This window comes from Camelus ferus, chromosome 10 (genome assembly GCF_009834535.1).
Source record: "Camelus ferus isolate YT-003-E chromosome 10, BCGSAC_Cfer_1.0, whole genome shotgun sequence".
Taxonomy (NCBI): Eukaryota; Metazoa; Chordata; class Mammalia; order Artiodactyla; family Camelidae; genus Camelus; species Camelus ferus.
The window spans coordinates 49,909,659-49,929,960 of record NC_045705.1 but is presented as its reverse complement, the minus strand read 5'-3'; the positions used below and the strand labels follow the sequence as shown (position 1 = coordinate 49,929,960).

The following is a 20,302-nucleotide window of genomic DNA, read 5'->3' as shown; positions in this document are numbered from 1 at the left end:
TCATACCCCCTCCTACAGGCGGGAGAGCACGGAGAAGTATTTTTTACTGTGAAGTACTACATAGCAGTAGTTACTGCCATGTGAAAGTACTTTGTAAACCCTCAAGTGCTACAAAAGTGTCCATTACTTTATTATTATCACATTAGGTTTTCCTCTAACCAGAGACGTGCTCATCCAGCCCCACTTTTCTCCCACAATTCAAGTGAATTCAGTATCTAGAACCAAATCCATTTTAGAATATTTTTTTAATACTCTTGGTATAGAACCTTGTCAGTGTCTCTTAAAAGCTCAGATCATCTCTGTCTACCTTTCCTACTTTCTTCCTTATTACACTTTCCCCTTCCATCACCCTTTTCCCCCCAGAAACTCAGGTGGACTGGAGACCTCAGATTGGCCTGGCCTCAGAAATAGAGTTAAGGTCAGAGAGCCATAGATGTGGAAGGAAACTTTAAGACTGAAATTGACAAATAGCAGAGCTCAGACCCAGAGAGGTGAAGTGACTTGCTCAGGACTACTGAGTCGGAGAGTCGCAGAGTCAGGAGTGAAAGGGCAGGACTTCTGATTCCTGGCCGAGTGCTTTTTCCACTGTGCCATGCCCTCCAGTGTGGTTTCTCTCCCCCTACAGTGTCAGGCCACTTGGGTTCTGAGGGTTTTCTGTGCCACAGATGACCCAGGATGGTTCCGTGAGTGGACTTCCTATTGGCCTCTCTAGGGACACTCTTGGCAACCTGCCATGCCTTGAGGCTGGTGAGAAGCCGTGGATAGCAATAATCCCAAAATGTCTCTCGTGAGTTCTTTCAAAATTTCATAGTTCAGGCGTGGGCTCCTGAAAATTTGCCTGCTTTGAATTATATCTAGGCTGCATACTCTTAAACTTCGTGGCACCTAGGAGCCACTTGGAGATCTTTTCAAAAATATTGAGTCCTGGGCCCCACTCTAGACCAGTTGAATCTGAATCTCTGAGGAGAGGGTTCATGCACTGGTAAGTTTGAAAAGCTCCCATGCAGTTTTGCTGTTAGCCAGACTGAGAATCAGAGCTCTGAAATCTAGACATCATACTGAACTTGCCACAAAGATCTGGCATCTTTAATTTGCCTGCTTCAAAGTCTGTCTTTAAATCCACTGTTACTCATTCTGAAGAATGGCCTTTTCAGTTAACCCATAGCTTACCTCCTGTTTGAGTAAACCCACAATCTACCCCAATGGAAGAATTTTACCTACTCATCCTCCCAGGTCACTCTCAGTGTCCATCCCTTGGACAGATGCACTTTGTCTCCTGGTGAAGCCCACCGTTCCTACACTGGTTTCTTTCAGCCCCAAGTACCTCCACCTCTTACTGAACTCAAAATCTGCCTCCTTGCCTTCTACAAATCAAAAATCCTTCCCCAGACAGCTGAAAATCACAGATATTCTTCAGATGAGAAAATAAGATAAATATGGCTCAGACCTTCTGAATCTAGAATTTGCACTAATTTCCACTACATTGCTTATTCATTCATTCTTTATGGAATGCCTTCTGTGACCAGATCCAGCTTCTTTCCTTCTGCAGATCTTGAATAACCCCACGTAAGGACCACCATCTATGCAACCAACAGACATGTCACTTCCAGTGTCGTCCGTAACCCACCCAAGGGATATGCCTGGTGAAAATGTCTTCAAAGCAGCAGCTAGAAGGTAGCTTCCCTGCCTGCTAGCTTGTTATTCTTTCTCCTTTCCTGATTTCCCTATTTCTTCAGCAAGAGAAAACTAACCATTTCTCACTGCTTGTTCACGTGCCACACTGTGTGCCTTGATAGACAGACCCTGTGAGTCAGCCTGTGTAGTGGCTTGTGAACTGGTTCTTAAGTGAGTCACTCTAGAGGGTGATGTTCATGTACTTGTGTGTCAGTGTGAGTCTGCAAAAGGAGGCTGGTATGCTGCCCCAGTGCCTTCTATACAAAAGTGCACTGGTCATTTCAGGGCTCAACCTTCTCACCTGCCCTGGTTCATGATTCACCACCAGAAGACAGCAATCAACCACCTGACTTCTAGTTTTCTCACATACACACTACAAATGCAAACTCATCTTTGTGCAAAACCATTTGTCCCAACACATTCGAGTTTACAAACTTTATAGCTAGACTCTCTGATGCACCTGACCTTCTTCCTGGGAATCCTCTAGAACTGGCTGCAGTGCCTGCATGCAGAGACGTGACATATGTGACCTTTGTCAAGCTTGATGGACATCTCTATTGTCTTCCCCTCTCAGCCTGGATGAGGCCTCAGTCTTCCCAACACTAGATCCATGAGGCTAGCAAAAACGTATATTGCCCAGCATGGCAGTGGAAGGAAATGTCTTTGGAACTGCACAAATCTAGGTTTGCATCTCAACCCTACAACTCACCCAAGCCTGGTTTCTTTATTTTTAGACTGGGACACTACTACCTATTTCCTGTCAGCTGGTTGTGAGAATCTCTGTAAGACATCTAGTACCCCTCCCAGCACATTAAATGTGGGTTCACTTCTCTTTTCTCCCGTTGTGAGACATTTCTTTGAAGACTCAGTGAGCATTTTCTTAAGTAATCTTAGAGTTTGAGATGGATAACCAAGTCCCCCCTCAAAGATACGATCAATGTTTGGGTGAGGGAGATGGTATGTATAGAAAAAAATGATAGAATGCTCAGAGTCAACAGAGCAAGAATCTGGGAATTCTAGCTGTAGAGGGAGCCCCAGAAGTAAGAGGACAGGGCAGTGCAGCTGTGCTTTTGAAAGATAAGAGATAGTAGTAAGGGATGATTATCAAGAATTGAAAGTGCATGACGAGTTTAACAGAAAATGGTATAGTGGCATCCTAAGTTGCTGGTAAACTGGCTACAAATTAAATTCTTCAGTGAGGCTCCCACACCTTCCCCCAGTTATTTAATTCTTTCTTCTTTTTAATGAATTGTTGGGGCCCATAAAGCAATGAGATTGATTACCAGAAGTCAAACATGAGGAAAATCAGTTTCAGTACTTTAGATCACATCCAATTAATGCTTAGTTAAAAGGAGAATTAACATTTTATTCATTGTTGCCAGGGCTCACCACAAACATGCTGTACACCAGTAAGATAGTAAAAGGAAAATGGCCTGGGGCGGAAAGCTATGCCTCTTAACTATCGACGTGGCATCCCCGGGTCCCGGTTTCCTCATCTGTAAAATGAAGGCGCTGTTTGACATGGATCCATGGTGTATCAGTTCAAGTGTTTGTGAAGTGTTTTGAAGTAACAGAAAAGCTGGCTCATTACTGGCTTAAATTAAAAGGGAGTTTACTGGCTCATGTAGTTGAAAAGCCCAAAAAGATTTGAAAAGCTTCAGGGCTGGCTCAAACAACTCAACTAGGTACCAGTTTCCCCCCTCATAGTTCCTTGGCACTATTTCCCTGCTGCTGCTTCATCCTGGGCAGACCTCAGCAGACCCTTTGGTTGCAAAATAGCTTCCAGCTGTTTCCCTAGCCTACACGCCCTTCTTCACGAATGGCACAAAGAGAAAATCTTTGTGCCAGGGTTAGCGGAAGTTCTGAGATTTACTCTAATCATATGCCTGTCCCTGAACCAATCACTGTGATCAGGGGTGGAGTGTGATTGGCCAGCCCGAGCTCATGTGGTGCTAAGTCCATTCCCACTGCCGAGGGTGGATTCCCATATGGAACCGGAACAACTGGGAAGTGGGAAGGAGAGAAGAAAAGGTGCAGAGTCAAGCAACATATTTTCATGGTCAGTGGATTTCAAACTTTTTTGGGAAATGGAGCCTCAATATATAATGAGGCTTCACTAGCTGATATAGGAAAGGGGCTTTGGAGCCCTGACTTCTGTTGCTCCTAAGAGACCTGCTTAGAAACCCAGTGCTCCAGGAAACGGATAAAAATGATGTCTTTGGGTCCATCCAGCTCTATTCTTCGCAATTGCTTAATAAGCAAATGCCTACTAGGAAAACATGTGTTCATATCGATTGTCTCCAGGCAGATATTATGCTGTTTATTTTGCACGCAGTTCTGTGAGCTAGGGAGAACATTGATTTTATTAAGAATATGCTTTATAGTCACATACTTCTCAGCATTGAGACTTAACAGTACACAGCTATCATTTTTCAAGCTTACCAAAGCTTGCAACTGTTTACCTAAGTTTCTCATAAAGATCAGAGCAATAAAGCCACAAATAATCATAAACCACTAACAACGCTGATCAGTGCCTGGAGCTGGGGAGAAAGGCCATGAAAGCAGCAGGAAAAGCAGAGGTTTTCTTTCCCAGTGAACGGTGATCAGAAATTTGGTCTCCTGGAAGATGTAGGGAATTAATAAAATATTGTATTTACTTTGAAAGTCATGTGGAAAGTATTTCACATTTTGAATTCCCATAGTAAGAGCTTTAGCATAAAAATCTGAAATACTTTTTGAAAAGTATTATTTTAAATTGTGGTGAAATGTACATAACACAAAATTTACCATCTTAACTATTTTTAAGTATGCAGTTCAGTGGCATTAAGTGCATTCACACTGTTGTACAATCATCACCACCTCCATCTCCAGAACTCATCTTGAAAAACTGAAACTTTATACCTGTAAAATGATAACTCTCCACTTTCTCCCTTCCCCAAGCCCTGGTAAGCACCATTCTTTCTGTCTCTATGAATTTGACTATTGTAGGTATTGTGTATAAGTGAATCATACAGCATTAATCTTTTTAATGACTGGCTTATTTTACTTAGCATAATGTCCTCAAAATGCATCCATGTTGTAGCATGTGTCAGAATTTCCTTCCTTTTTAAGGCTGAATTGTATATATATACCGCATTTTATTTATCCATCTATCCGTCAATGGACATTTGGGTTGCTTCTACCTTCTGGCTACTGTAAATAATGCTGCTATGAACATGGGTGTGCACATCTCTTTCCAAGACCCTGCTTTCAATTCTTTTGGGTTTATACACACTGAGAAATGGAATGGCTGAACCACATGGATGAAATACTTTTTATGACACGGCTTTGTTTTGTAAAATTCTTTAACGTGTACTCTAAAGTACCAAATACTCAAAGACTGATAATTTAATGATTTCTTTTTTCTAGTTTAACAACAGATACAAAAGAGAAAGCAAGCAATCTTTTGTAGGATCAAATGGCTTCTTTCCTATTCGTGGATATTTCAGCTCTTAAGGGTTTAATTATGTTCTAGGTTTGCATTTGTGTAGGTCTCCCAATCACAAAATCAAGTGTAAGGGATCCATAGTTTAACCCAGGTTTAACTCAGAGCACCTGGTCCAAGAAAACAACGCCGTGCTTCAGGAATGAAACAAAGAGTAGCTTCTTCATCGAGCAGGGAGAGACTGCTGGGTCACCCAGATGTAACCTATTTTTGCTTATCTAGCCCACAGCCTTCCTTTTTAATCCGGATGGACAGGACACACTGACAATGGAAACATGTCTCCGTTTCTTCCTCAGTGGGGAAAAGAACATCTCCTTATGAAGATGGTTTCACTGTCTCAAAGTTGTTTGTATCAAAGGTTCCATTTAATCAAATTTCATGTCTTCTAAACAGTATTTCTTAAAGCGAGTTGCCAAGTTCCAGGCAGTTCACACTAGTTACTAAAACAATCCTGCTTTCAAACCAAGAAATGTGGTATTGAAACTTCTCCCAACTCAATCAACTTCACTGGCAAAGAAAGCTAGCATTTTGCTCACATAAAATAGCAGTAACTCAATCAAGCACAGGCCTCGTTTGTGTCCCAGGTGGTGAGCAGCTGACACACAATAATTTGGTATTGGGTAGTTGAAGAGAAAGAGTTTGTATTTCTCTACAATGAAGAAAGGCTACACTTTGGGTCAGGACTATTCTACCCTGAAAAAGCTGGGGAATGTTTCAGATGTGGCAACGAAGGCACTCTCGTTCACACACTCATTAACAGTATCACCTTTCATTAATTGGGTAACAACAGATAATGAAAATTAATCACACAAAACCCCTTTTGACATAGTCTTCAATGGTGATGTCATAGACCATTGAATAGATGATGCTTTTTGCTCGAGAGACTTCTCTCTGACTGTTAAGTGCTGTGCATTCCCAGGATGACTTGTGAATCAGGAACTAGGTTGGAACAAAGACTAGGAAGCTAAATACCTTCTAGGATGCCTTTCAGATGACTGAAGTCATTGCTACCTTTGGCTCTCTTACCTAAACATCTCTATGTTATCATCTTGTAATCCAGGCTTCCACCAAAGAGACAAGGAGCAGTTCCTCCCCTATTCTTTTTTTTTTTTTTTTTTTTAAGAAGAGGTAGTTAGGCTTATTTACTTACTTGTTTTTTAAGTGGCAGTACTGGGGATTGAACCCAGAGTTCCTCCCCTATTCTGTCCTCCCTCTTCCCTTCTCCTTCCCAGGAGCATCTCCTTCTCACCTGTCACATGTTGCCAAACCCTATTGTATATAAATGTCATCTATAGATCATTACCTTCTACGGGGTCAAGATCGCTAAAGAGCATTCTTGTCTCTGGTTCTTTCCTCCTAGAGCAGTTGGGGTCAACTTTTCATGTGCATAAGAATCCCCAGGGGAGACAAAATTTAAACGGAAATTTGGGGGGCCTACCTCCAGAGACTCTGATTCACTACCTCCAGAGTGGGGCCCAGAAATCTGCATTTTAATAAACACTACAGGCAGTTCTGGGCAGGTAGCCCGTTGACCTCAGTTTAATAAGCCGTGTCCTTGAGGATGTCCCCAGCCAGGCACTTAATCTGATCAGGAATGGGTTCCCTTGGACAAGTGTGGTAGTTCCCAGATTTCCTCCAATGCGTTTGAGAGCAACCAGATGTTTCCGTAAACACAATTTGCTAGACTATTTTCTACAGTTAATCATTAAGAGGAACTGATCAGGTAGTAAGGTCCAGTCACACTTCTGCATGCCTCAATATAATTAAGGGCGGAAGTCCCTGTTTTGGGTGCTCTGCAGCTGCCATGAACCATGACTGACAGATTAGACAGGTAGCAGTGTCAGACAAAACACCAGCTCCCTCAGAGCTTTGTGAGCTGAGAAACTGGCCCATCCCTTCCTTTTGCCCTCAGTTGCCTCCTTGGTAAAGGAGCTATGTCTTCCCTCTCGTAGGCGTTAGGAAGATAAGAGAATAAAAAAACAACAGTGTCGAATGGCACACCGCCCTTGTGATCCAACATGAAGGCATTTAGCAAAGGGCTTTGCTACTGTAGAAGCTCCCCTGGAAGAGAAAGAAAAGCTCTGTTGTGAAGCACATACCCTGAACCAGATACTCGACTAGATTCTTCCTCAGCCAGTAGCACACTTAATCTTCACAACTCTTTGGGATAAAGCAGGGGGTTCCTTCAGACTACACAGAATAGAGATTCCACTTATCCTCGGGCTGTGTCCACAGAAAGGAGACACAGGCCGGTGAAAAAAAGTTCTAAAAAACAACCTGAACTTAGTGATTTCAACCCAAGCCCTTTCCATTTTAATTGCATAATTAAGTAATGCATGACTGAATTCTTGTAAAATTATTGTAGATGAAGCTAGATTCCTCTTTGATCCTCTCCCTCTGCAAATGTCTTTTTCTTCCAGAGGGATTCACTGCCTTCAGTTTGGTGAATATCCTTTGACACCCTGCTCTGTGCACGCACATACAGATATCTGTACCCTGGGAAACACATGGTGTGACTTTATGTATATGTGTTTTTAAAATCTAAATGGAATCCCATCATAAACATCACTCTGAAATTTGCCTTTTGCGCTGAACAATGCATCATGGAGATTTGTTATTACCCAGTTCTTACAAATCTGCTTTACTGGCTTTCACTGCTGCCAAGCCTTCCAAGTAATGGGTATCTCCCAGTCTATTCAGCCATTCCCTTATTTGTAGACCCTTCAACTGTATCCATTGTTTTGCTAAAATGAAATGGTTTAGTGCACACCCCTGTGCATGCCTCCTTGAGCCTATGTATGTTTCTCTAAGGTAGCTATGACAAAGTCGAATGGGACATAGAATATGCACATTTTAATTTTTAATAGATATTACCAAAGTGTCTCCAAAATAGATATATCCCCTCAGCCTGGCCAATGATATTATTGTCAATTTTTAAAATGTTGCCATTCTGTTGGCAATAAAAGAGCATCTGGTTTCATTTAAACTTACGTTTTCTTGATTTCTGGTCCAATTGGGCATTATTTCATGTTTGCTGGCTATTTATGTTTCTTCTTTTGTGATCTACCTCTAATCTACCTTTCAGCTATTTTACATCATGTTGCATGATTTTTTTTATTGAAGTATAGTTGATTTACAATGTTGTGTTAGTTTCTGGTGTACAGCATAGTGATTCAGTTATACAAACACACACACACATACATATATATTCTTTTTCAAACTTTTTCATTATAGGTTATTACAAGCTGTTGAATATAGTTCCCCCTGCTTTACAGTTGGTCTTTATTGTTTATTTTATATATAATAGTATATAACTATTAATCCCAGACTCTTAATTTATCCCTCCCCCATCCCCTTCGGTAACCATAAGTTTGTTTTCTACATCTGTGAGTCTGTTTCTGTTTGGAAATAAATTCAATTGTGTCCTTTTTTAGATTCCACATATAAGTGATATCAAATGATATTTGTCTTTCTCTGTCTTGATTTACTTCATTTAGTATGATAATCTCTAGGTCCAACCATGTTGCTGCAAATGGCATTCTTTCATTCTGTTTTGTGGTTGAGTAGTACATATATATACACATATATACCACAATTTCTTTATTCAATCTGTTGATGGACATTTAGGTTGCTTCCATGTCTTGGCTGTTGTAAATAGCGATGCTATGAACATTGGGGTACATGTATCTTTTTGAATTTTGGGGGTTTTCTCTGTTATATGCCCAGGAGTGGGATTGCTGGATCATATAGTAAAGTCTATTTTCAAGTTTTTAAAAAAATCTCCATATTGTTTTCCATAGTGGCTACACCAGTTTACCTTCCCACTAACAGTGTAGGAGGATTCCCTTTTCTCCACACCCTCTCCAGCATTTATCGTTTCTTGACTTTTTAATGATGGCCATTCTGACTAGTGTGAGGTGATACTTCATTGTAGTTTTGATTTGCATTCTCTGATAATTAGCGATATTGAGCATCTTTTCATGTGCCTATTGGCCATCTGTATGTCTTCAGTGGAGAAATGTCTGTTTAGGTCTTCTGCCCATTTTTTTTTTAAAGTGTGTTTGTTGTTGTTATTGAGTTGTATGAGCTACTTGTATATTCTGGAAGTCAAACCCTTGTCAATTGCATCATTTGCAAATACTTCTCCCAGTCAGTAGGTTGTCTTTTTTTTTTTACGGTTTCCTTTGCTATGCAAAAGCTTGTAAGTTTAATTAGATTCTATTTGTTTATTTTTGCTTTTATTTGTATTGTCTTGGCCTGACCTAGAAAAACATTATTATAATTTATGTCAGAGAAAGTTTTGCCTATGTTCTCTTATAGGAGATTTATGATGTCTTGTCTTATGTTTAAGTCTTTAAGCCATTTTGAGTTTATTTTTGTGTATGGTGTGAGGGAGTGTTATAACGTGATTGATTTACACTGCTGCATGATTTTTTTAAAATTAAATTTTGGAAGCTCTTTATATATCCTGAATCCTAATATTTTGGTATCTATGCTGTAAATATTTTTTTCTGGGTTATTCTTTGACTTAACATAATTTATGGTATCCTTGCATATTTTTTCAAATTTTTAATATAGTCATACTTACTGATTTTTTTCTTTCATGAATTTTGCTTTTTTATGTCCTGTTTATGAGTACCTCCCCTGTGCCCAGGTCATATATACATTTTTGTATATTTTATCCTACTGTGAGGTCTGTGTATTTTCTGGTTCAGGGCACTGCCTGGATCTCCATCAGGGATCAGGGCTGGTAGGTGAGCAAGGATGGTAAAGTCTTGTCTGGGAAGCAACCATTTATACTTTGACTTTTAGTCAGATCCAACCATAGGGGTTGGACTCAGGAATGTGCTTCTTAGGCTGCCTAAGGAGAGTAGCTTAGTTTGTAACAAGAAGCTTTTCTGACGGACGTCATAAAACAAAAAGAAACATTCAAACTACAAATCCAGGAAAGGCATGCAATGGCTTTCTCTGGAGATTGCCATGACCCAGGCAGACATGCACTTGTGTAGACTATTTAGGGTAACTCCACAGTTGGAGAGGCTCAAACAATTTGCTCCAAGTTTCTGGGCCTTTCCACAGGCAGCACAGTCTAATGGAAATACAATAGGAGCTGAACAGATATTTTTAAATTTCTAGTAGCTACATTAAAAAATACGTAAAGAGAAACAGGTAAAATAATCCCAGTGATTTAATCTAATATTCCCCAAGTATCATTTCAACATGTAGTCAAAATAGCATATACTTAGTGAGTTATTAAAAATGATTTTTGTGCTGAGTCTTTGACATCCAGTGTATATTTTACACTCACAGCACATCTCAATTCAGCTAACCACGTTTCAAGTGCTCAACAACCACATACGTCTAGTGGCTACTGTATTGGACAGTGCAGCCCTGAGGATGAAGACTAGAAAGACTATTAAGACTGTCCACAATGTGCTGGGAGGCATTTTTCTTGGTTTGTATTTAAGTGACAACAGCCTGAATTTTTAAGTCTCCCCTTCACCCTCCCCTGCAGCCCATTGTTTTTCTTAACAAAAGCGTGTCATAACTTCAGTTGTTCCCACCTACTGATGTAGATTAACCTTTCTAAAGCACAGTTCTGTTTGGATTATTTTCTGGAGAGGATGTTGTGAGTGAAGACTTTTAGGAAGAGATGACAGTTAAGCTGAAACTTGAAGGGTGGGTAGGAATTAGCCAGGGGGTCAGAGGAAGCGTATGAACGAGGGGGTGGCTGGAGTGTACAGGCTGAGAGTGAAGCAGACATCAGATCCTGGGGAGGTATGCAGGCTCTTGCTAAGGAGGCTGGACTTGATTCTGAAGATAATGGGGAGTCATCAAACATTTGTCAGTAGGGAGGATGCTCTGGAGAAAGGCAAGACCAGAGACAAGGAAACTAGTGTGGACAAAAGTGAGGGATCCAGGTAAGAAATTATGAGGGCTTAAGCCAAGGTCATTCATTCATTCATTCCACAAACACTGAATGCCTGCTGTGAGCTAGTCGACATCCTAGGCACTGGAGAGAAAGCAGAAAACAAAACAGACAAAAACCGCTGTCCTCCTAGAACTTCATTACATTGTGGGGAAAGGAGGTAGATGGTGAGTGATGCAGAGTGACCCTCAGGTTTCACATCTTATTTGGTGAATGGTGGGGCCATTCTCTGAGACAGAGGTTCAGGAGGCAAAAAAGGGTTGGGAAGAAAGATGATAAATTCAAAGTACCTTTTTGACGAGTGTTTGGGGTGTTTTGGGGACATCTAAGAGGAGCTATGCAGCAAGCAGTTGAATATGCATATTTGGAGGTTAGGAGATCTGGAAGGGACACCTAGATTTGGGAGTCATGGCAGATCAATAGTATTAAATCCCTGGCAGTGAATGAGATAATCCTGGGAGGAGGTGTAGAAGCAGGAGTCACAAACTCAGATGTCTGTGGTGGTCAAGTGAGTTGTGAATGTAGGTGAGTTGGGTCATATAAGAGACACAGATGATGTTGGGTTTGTGGCCACTGGAAAGGGTTTGCTCCATCTAAGACAGTCAGAATTGGCCTGTGGACCTCCGTTGCAATATGTAGACTTCCGGAAATTCTCTCTCTGCCTTATCTCCCATTTCTTATAAAGATTCTTCTGGCAGGTAGTTAGCTATTCATAAAAATCCATGTCCTCTTCTTCTGAGACACTCACTACATTTCCCAGCCTCCCTTGTCATTACGAGCAGCCATGCAGCTGGCTTCTAGCCAGTGGGATGTGAGCAGAGCAGTGTTCTCCAGGCCAAGGCCTTGAAGAAGAGGATATGCCCCCTCATCCTCTCCTTTTCCTCTGGCTGGATGTAGATGATGAGGTCTAGGGGACTTTGGAGCCACGAGATGGAAGGAACCAGGATCTCTGCATCATTGCCTGGAATAAAGCCACCTACTAACAAGGATACCGCTTTTGACTGTTATGTCAGAGAGCAATAAACCTTTGTTACGTTTGAGCCATTGCATGTGTTTGGCTCTGTTTGTAACTACAGCCTAGCCTCATCTAACAAATACATTCCTAATCAAACAAATACCAAACTAGTCCTGACTGTGAGCTCTGTAAGGACAGGGATCATGCCTGTCTAATTCAATGCTCTATCCTTAATACCTAGCCCAAGACACAGCTTGGATAGGAAATCAAAATTTGTGGACAAACCTAGCTATGTTTTATCGATCATTTGTTATATGCCAGACACTGTGCTAAATTTTTTTAAGTATTGTACATTATTTCATTTCATGTTCATGACATTTCTACAAGGAAGGTTCCAGTATTCTTTTTTTTCCAGCAAGGAAATTAAAGCTTAGAAAATTTATAACTAGTATTCAAATCTAGGGAGGGTGACCCCAGAACCTGCCCTGGTACATGACTATGTGCATACCCACCTTAACATTTTAACTCATGTCATTTATCCCACAAAGGATACTCTCAGCCCTTTCTCACCACTTAGTAAAGCCTTGCCTTCTTCAACCTTCCCAGGACTCCTTGATCACTCTACCCTTTAATTGCCCCAGCAGGAATATCATATATAACATTCCAGCAACAAGGATTTCATGTAACTGCCTGCTACTAAAAAAAAAATGATAATAATCTTGAGGGTAGCACAATATCTTAGATTTTATTCATCTTAGTGTTCCTCACAGTATTAAGATCAAAGGCCTACTATGTGCCAGGCACTAAGCACTAGGGACCAAAATATAAATATGATAGTCCATTTGCTCTTTCAAAAAGGTCTTAAGCAGACACGAGAAAAAAAAATGCATCAAAGTAACCTGTGCATCAAGAGAGGCAAAAGAAGAGCAAGGAGCCAGTTGTTCTTGGAGGAGGAAATAAAGAATTCCCAGAGCACATGATGTTTGTGCTGAACTTCTGCAGAATGAGTAGGAGTTTTTCAGTTGTTACACAGCAATAGAAAACTAATACATCCCCCTGATTTCTAACCCTTCAATAAAACTTCCATTGCGGACTTACCGGGTCCAAATATTTAATCCTCATAACAGTCCTAATAGGCAGTTATTTTTATCATCATCTTTTCACAGGTGAGGCTCAGAGAGATGAAATACTTTTCCTAATGTTGCAGAGCTAGTACGTGACAGGGTGAGATTTTTACTCAAGCAGTCTGACTTCAGAATCCACACTCTATGGCTTCTCATTGCCCTAAGGATAGGTCCAAATACCGACACACGGAGTTAAAGACCCCTCCAGATTCGGCTCCTGCTCACTCATCTAACATCCTTCTTAGACACCCCTCCCACTTAGACTTCTTGTAGCCCTGGTTACTGCCATGCTCTTTTGATTCCTTGACTTGACACACGTGGTTCTTTCTGCCTGGAATGCTGCCTGCCTCCTCCCCTCTATTTATTTTTTCTTTGGCTGATTCAAATGGTGCTTGCAGTCTTGCCTAAGATGCCACTTCCCCCAGGAAGCATTCCTCGTCTGAGTAGGATGCTACTCCAGTGATCCTCTGGCACTTCATGCTTTCCCTTATCAGGGCACAGAAGACCCTGTGTTGAACACCTGTAACACAGTGGGTAGTCAAATATTTATCGAGAGCAGGAGTGAATGAATAGAAGTACTTTAGTCAGGAGGCAGTGAGGAGCCATCCAAGGTCTTGAAGCAAAGGAATGATCTTATCAGGCCTGTGCTCCCAAGGACAAACTGGGGGCAAGCCTTGCCCACGATGGACCATCCTCATCAGCGTCTGAGCATGAAAAAAGTTCATTTGCATTGTGGTCTTGGATTTCTTGACTGTGAAGCGTGGCTTTTATCTCCTCTTGACTACATCTGGATGCTGCATAATGCCAGAAACTGCATGACTAGGTTTCTCTTTATGGAGGTAGGACGTGGAAAAGCGCTTGTGACTTAGGTCTGGGCCCGGAACTCCCACTAGAATTAGGAGTTCCCCCGCTAAGAAGGTTGTGAGAAGCCAAGGCGAAGTGGGGAGCCACAGACATGACCGTACCGGGAACCGGGAGCAGCCTCTGAATGTTCCCCTCAAGCCTAGACCTTACTGTATAGTTCCACTTGTTCACGGAGCACACTGCTTCAGCAAGTTCTCCTTAAATATGCAAATGGTGCTTCCAGGCAAGGAAGACTGGAGGGCCTTCCGCGTTACGGGAGGCGTTTACAGCTCCCACCTGGAGGTCATGCAATGAGGTTAGAGCCTCCCTTAGAGACGCCAAGTATCTTGGTTTTTCTGCGCCCGGGCACTCAGACGGTGCTACCTTGAAGGACCAGGAAACGCCTCTGGGGGCGCCGGTAAAGGTGTGAAAGATGCGTCCAGCTAGCTCTAAACGCAAGGTAAAGAGCCAGTAGGCTGAGGGAGACGCAGAGCTGATCCGCGCCTTAGCATGGGCTCCAGGCCCTGCATTGGAGAGATCCCCGAGTCCCTTTCTTGAGCTGGCGGGCAGAGCGGTAGAGGGGCGGACTGGGCGCACGGGGCGCGGCGAGACTGGGAGGGGCAGGCCAGGGCTCTGCGCCTCCCGCGCTCCGGCCGCCGCTCTGGGTTCTTGGGGCGGGAGGGGGAGGAGCCACGTGGGGAGGAGCAAAACCCGGAGGCCCCGGGAACCTTGGGCAGAGCCAGAGCGGCGGGAGCCCGAGCCCGGGCGCGCTCCCCTGGTAGCGCGCCGTCCGGGCCGAGCACCGCCGCAGCTGGCCGCAGCTTGCCTTCCGTGTGCAGTGAGGGAGAAGGGCAGGTGCTGCCGGGGGCGAGGGTCCCGAGCTCCAATCCCTTTCTCAGGGTGACCGGGCTGCCTGCTGTCCCTGCTGCCCCAGTGGGGCTCGGCCTGACCCGCCACCTGTGTCCCGGTTGCGCCATGGATCCTTCGGAGAAGAAGATATCGGTGTGGATCTGCCAGGAAGAGAAACTGGTGTCTGGCCTCTCCCGCCGAACCACTTGCTCAGACGTAGTGCGGGTGCTCTTGGAGGACGGCTGCCGGCGGCGACGGCGGCAGCGGCGGGGCCGGCGGCGGGAGGCGGCCGGCGACCCGCCAGGCCCGGAGGAGCTGCCGGAAGCCCTGGACGAGGACGACGAGGATGACGATGAGGCGCTGCCGCAGGGCTTGCTGTGCGGGCCCCCGCAGTGCTACTGCATCGTGGAGAAGTGGCGGGGCTTTGAGCGCATCCTGCCCAACAAGACGCGCATTTTGCGCCTCTGGGCCGCCTGGGGCGACGAGCAAGAGAATGTACGCTTTGTGCTGGTGCGTAGCGAGGCGTCACTGCCCAACGCGGGTCCCCGCAGTGCCGAGGCACGCGTTGTGCTCAGTCGCGAGCGCCCCTGCTCGGCCCGGGGGGTCCCGGCGCGGCCCAGCCTGGTTATGACCCAGGAGAAACAGCGGCGGGTGGTGCGCAAGGCCTTCCGAAAGCTGGCCAAGCTTAACCGAAGGCGCCAGCAGCAGCCGTCGTCGCCCTGTTCGTCCACTTCGTCGTCCACCACCTCGTCCTGCTCGTCGTCGCCGAGGGCTACCGAGAGCGCGTCGGTGGAGCGCATGGAGACGCTGGTGCATTTGGTACTTTCCCAGGACCACACCATACGTCAGCAGGTGCAGCGGCTCCGGGAGCTGGACCGCGAGATTGATCGCTACGAGGCCAAGGTGCACCTGGACCGCATGCGGCGGCATGGAGTCAACTACGTGCAGGACACTTACTTGGTGGGTGCAGGCATCGAGCTCGACGGGCCCGGCCCGGGAGAGGAGCCAGAGCCGGCGGAGACCGCGGAGGCGGCGGCGGCGGCGGCGGCGGCGGCGGTAACGGCAACGGCAACGCCGCCCCTGGACGGCGAGACTCAGGCTGTCGCTCTCGAGGAGCTGACCCGGCGCTGCGACGACCTGCTGCGGCTTCAGGAGCAGAGGGCCAGGCAGGAGGAGTTGCTCGAGCGCCTCTCAGCCGAAATCCAGGAGGAGCTGAACCAGAGGTGGATGCGGAGGCGCCAGGAGGAGCTCGCGGCGCAGGAAGAGCCTACCGAGCCGGATGGCGGCCTGGACGGTGAGCTGCTGCTGGAGCAGGAGCGGGTCAGGACGCAGCTCAGCACCAGCCTCTACATCGGGCTCCGACTCAACACGGACCTGGAGGCCGTCAAGTCGGACTTGGATTACAGCCAGCAACAGTGGGACAGCAAGGAGCGCGAGCTACAGGGCCTTCTCCAGACTTTGCACACGCTGGAGCTGACAGTAGCGCCGGATGGGACTCCGGTCTCAGGCGGACCCTCGCGGGAACCCCGGCCTCAGGCCACTGCGGAAATCTGGGTGGACCAGGCCCGCGGACTGGCCAAGAGCTGTCCTGGGAACGACGAGGACTCGGATACCGGGCTGAGCTCTATGCACAGCCAAGACTCGGACTCGGTGCCCGTGTGCGAATCCCTTGTGTAGGAGCAGCAGGGTGGGAGAGGATGCTTCTCCCTTCCTTGTGGAAAGCACCGGCTTTGCCGGCTCAGGGACTTGAAACCAGGCGACGGGGGTGGGGGTAGGGGTGTTCCTGCCGCTCCTGCCGGGCAGCAGCCCTCTGACTGGGCCTGGGAGGGCTGGGGACGCCTTCCCCGCAGCGGTGCTCCTCTGGCCACGGAGTGAATGTGGAGGAGGGTGCGGGACCAGGAAGCCCGGTCTCTTATTACAAGCTCTTTTAGGGGGAGAAAGGAGGGAGGAGGTAAGAACCCCCTATACTGGAAAATAAACGCTCCAGGAAATTGACGTGGTCCAAGCCCATTTTCAAAAACAGAAAAAAAGTATTATGGAAATTTCACCAGTCTTCTGTATGGGAAAGACTGATGGCAGCTAGAACTTTAGTTTGTGCAGAAAGTGCTTTTTAAAGAAACACTTGGATGAAAAGGAAATTCCTTGAATGTTGATTGTGACTGTGAACGTGTTAAAACTAGCCAAAGAGGACGCACTGGTGTTGGTCTCAGCCTTACTTACATCTTTGATAAAACCCATAGGCACCAAAATCCTGGCTGTTTACATTTCTACAGATTCGGGAATTACCCATCTGCTAAACTCTTTGCCTTTTATTTTCATTCAAAGACTAACTCCGTATTTCCTCCTAGAAAATACAGTGTATGTTAAAATAGAGTCCTTTTCCTAAAATCATCTTTTATTTTTACAAAAGCCAAACCTAACCCTTTGAGATAGAATTGTGGTAGACATAACCCCTGGTTAAAATTTAATCTAGACCCTTTGCGATTTGCTCCTGCAAAGGTATGTGTGTTGTCCTTTTATTCTTACTGCCATTTCATCCCTTCAGTCACTGTTACTTCAGAAAAAAAATAAAAGGGAAATTGCAGAATTCAAGTACAACTACAGTGGCTGTTTAATGAGCACTTGGTTGAAACTAAGCCTTCAAAGCAAGTATCTTTGTTAGTGTTCAGCTTTTTAACTAAATAAACTACATGATTAAAACCAACAGTGACCTCAACAGATTTTACCAAACAAACCCAAGTCTAACTTCAGTACCTTTAGTCAGAGATTAATTAGTTACTTGTCCAAACTTAAACTGAGAGATAGTGTAAATATCAAGGTTTACTAGATAAGAGCTGAAAAGAAAACATGAAATAAAACAATCTAATTGTACACCTTGGGTGAAGAATTTGGTTAACAACGGCACGTAGCCATAGATAAAAGCATATAAAATTGAGCTAAAGACTTGACTTGAATTACTCTTGTCTGGCTCTCACCTTTGCAGACACCACAGCATGCAAGTGCAACGCCTTTCTCTTAATAGCTAGTGACAGAACCCTGTGGGGACTCAGTGTAATTGTTCCAGTTATTTCAATGAAAACTTATCAGTTGTAGCTAGTTGTTGCCCCATGGAAGGAACCTGCTGGCGGTGTTCCCTCCGGAGCTTGGAGCTCAGAACTTCTGAGGAATGTGGGATTTAATCTGTCCTGAGGAGGTATTAACAATGGGGTGTGTGTGCCTTGCCAGCCTGGTATCAACCTAACTGTGCAGGGGTTGGCTCCAGTTTCGACACTACATAGGAAGATAACGAAAGAGGTCTTGCTTTATAGAGAAATTTCTTTCCTTGGAGAGATTCTCTGTCTGCTTGTTGCCAAGAGGGGCCTGCCCACCCGACCTCCTCAAACCACTTGAGCTTTTTAGAGACCGCCCTCCTCCACCCTCCACCACTGCCATGCTATTACAACGTGTAGATATTTTCAGATTTTCAAGTAAAATGGGAATTAAAAGGCCGTTTTCTTAATTGATGTTTTCCAAAGACATTAGCTGGCATAATTATGGTTTTTTAGTTTCGTCTGACGCAGAAAACATCTATGCATTTGGTCTTGAGCATGATTAAAATGAGGAAGGGACCAGAAGAAACCCACTGTCCCTAGACAATCATTTGATCCCATAAACACAAAGCCTAATGATAGCTTTCTTTTGGAGGCAGAGGTAAAAATCCTCATTAGAGTGTGACAAACGCTACTTGTCTGAATGGTTTATGCTGGCAATGGGCTGACCTGGTGGTTTTAAAATTATTGTTCTTTTTTTTCCCCTCCAGGGTGGTAAGGGAGGTGGTTCTTGGACGTTTATTAACTCAAAAGAGAACACAGAAGTTGGCAGAACAGGCCTGCCTGGCAGAAAGGGGCTGTTTTCCTTTTCACTATTATTTTAAACTTTGACGAGCTGCTGACGTCAGCAAATATGCCTGAAGCCTGTAAAGCAAATAAGCCACATCACAGGGAGAAGGCCTGCAGGATTTTCTGGTGCCCTCTTTCCAGAACCTTCCTGTCCTGGCCACCTGAAGATGTTTCTCCTGTCAGCTCATCGGGCAGGGAAGGAGGCTTTGTTCAGAACAAAGGGTGGCCCAGTCTGCCTATGTTTTTTCCTTTCATCCAAATCAATTATATCCCCCAAAGGCACGTTCTGTGTGGGTAGGAGAAAGGAGAACAGGGTGGGGGAAAAAGAAAGGAAACAATAGTTCCTTTTACTCAGAACTTTTTCAAGCTTGAGAAAAGGTGAACTATGGAGATAAAAAGTATCCAAACAGTGCTTGGGCCTAGAAAGTGCCTAATAAATGCTAAATATTCTTAAATTTCATTCACTTTAAAAATAATCACCATGGCACTAAGAATGTGAATGAATGCATGGCAGTGAAGGCATGACCACCAGGATTTCAGGGTCCCTGGGAAAACTACCTCCTCTCCTGTTCTCCAAGCCTAATGGGAATCCTGGGGAGGAACCAGCAGGCGTGTGGAGGAGAGTATGAGATGGAGAAGTTGCCTCACCAACCAGCCCCGTCCTTTTTTGAACCTGATATAATTTATTGTATCTTTTATCTTAATGAACCCATTCTCGGCCATCTCCCAAAACCAAAAGATTTCATTTGGCGTCTCTATCTGTTTACCTTCTTATAAAACATGATGATGATGATGATGATGATGATGATGATGATGATGATGATGATGATGATGATGATGGTTTGCAGATTAGAAAACTTATATTCTGTAGTCTTTATGATGGACCTGAAAATAACATAAGTGAGAAGGAAAAAAAGTCACTGAAAATCTCATCACCAAAAGCTCATGTTATTAGGCTGTTCCCAGTATTGTTTTTTTAACTATTATAAAATAACACTGTGATAAGCTTCTTTGCGTGCATATCTGTTTAATTAGACACCCCCTCCCCACCAATAAGATAAATTCCCAGAAAGAGAATTCCTAGGTCAAAGAGCACAAACATTTAAAGTCTTAATTGCCAAGTTGTTTTTAGGTAAATTTTGTCTAATTTATAGTCTGCTATGCCTAACAGTGCCTATTTCACTACAGCTTGGCTTTCATTAAATATTATATTTTATTAAGAAAGTATTTTAACCAAACTTAATTTATTGTGGCCCCAGGAACACAGGGCTGGCAACCACTGAATTAAAATTTATATATATGACCTGAAGGGCAGGTCATCCAACCAGAAGTGTTAAGACAACATGGTGCTTTCTCTTCTCTCCACTTTCTTATCTTCCCTGAGCTCTGCTTATTAAGAGGAGTCTTGTCTCATATCAGAGTTGGACAGTAATCCATTCTCAGCAAGAGGACCAAAAACTCTACATGAGTGAGATTAAGAGGACTAGCAAATAGGAGACTCAGATTTATAAAAAGAAAATATTCATTATCTTTTTTTCATTTTGAGTCCAGTAGAAAAGGTTATTC

General features: G+C 44.3%; 1 protein-coding gene across 1 annotated transcript; it reads left to right on the top strand.

Moving 5' to 3' along the window:
• The first annotated feature begins 14,644 nt into the window (after positions 1-14,644).
• On the top strand, positions 14,645-19,746 carry RASSF10 (Ras association domain family member 10). The gene has a single exon (XM_032488993.1). The coding sequence runs from the start codon at positions 14,985-14,987 to the stop codon at positions 16,533-16,535; it is 1,551 nt and encodes a 516-aa protein (XP_032344884.1). The 5' UTR covers positions 14,645-14,984; the 3' UTR covers positions 16,536-19,746.
• The last annotated feature ends 556 nt before the right edge of the window (positions 19,747-20,302 follow it).

Bases quoted from the DNA above. Each gene is read 5' to 3' on its own strand.
- RASSF10 (XM_032488993.1), top strand. From the start codon at position 14,985: ATGGATCCTTCGGAGAAGAAGATATCGGTGTGGATCTGCCAGGAAGAG.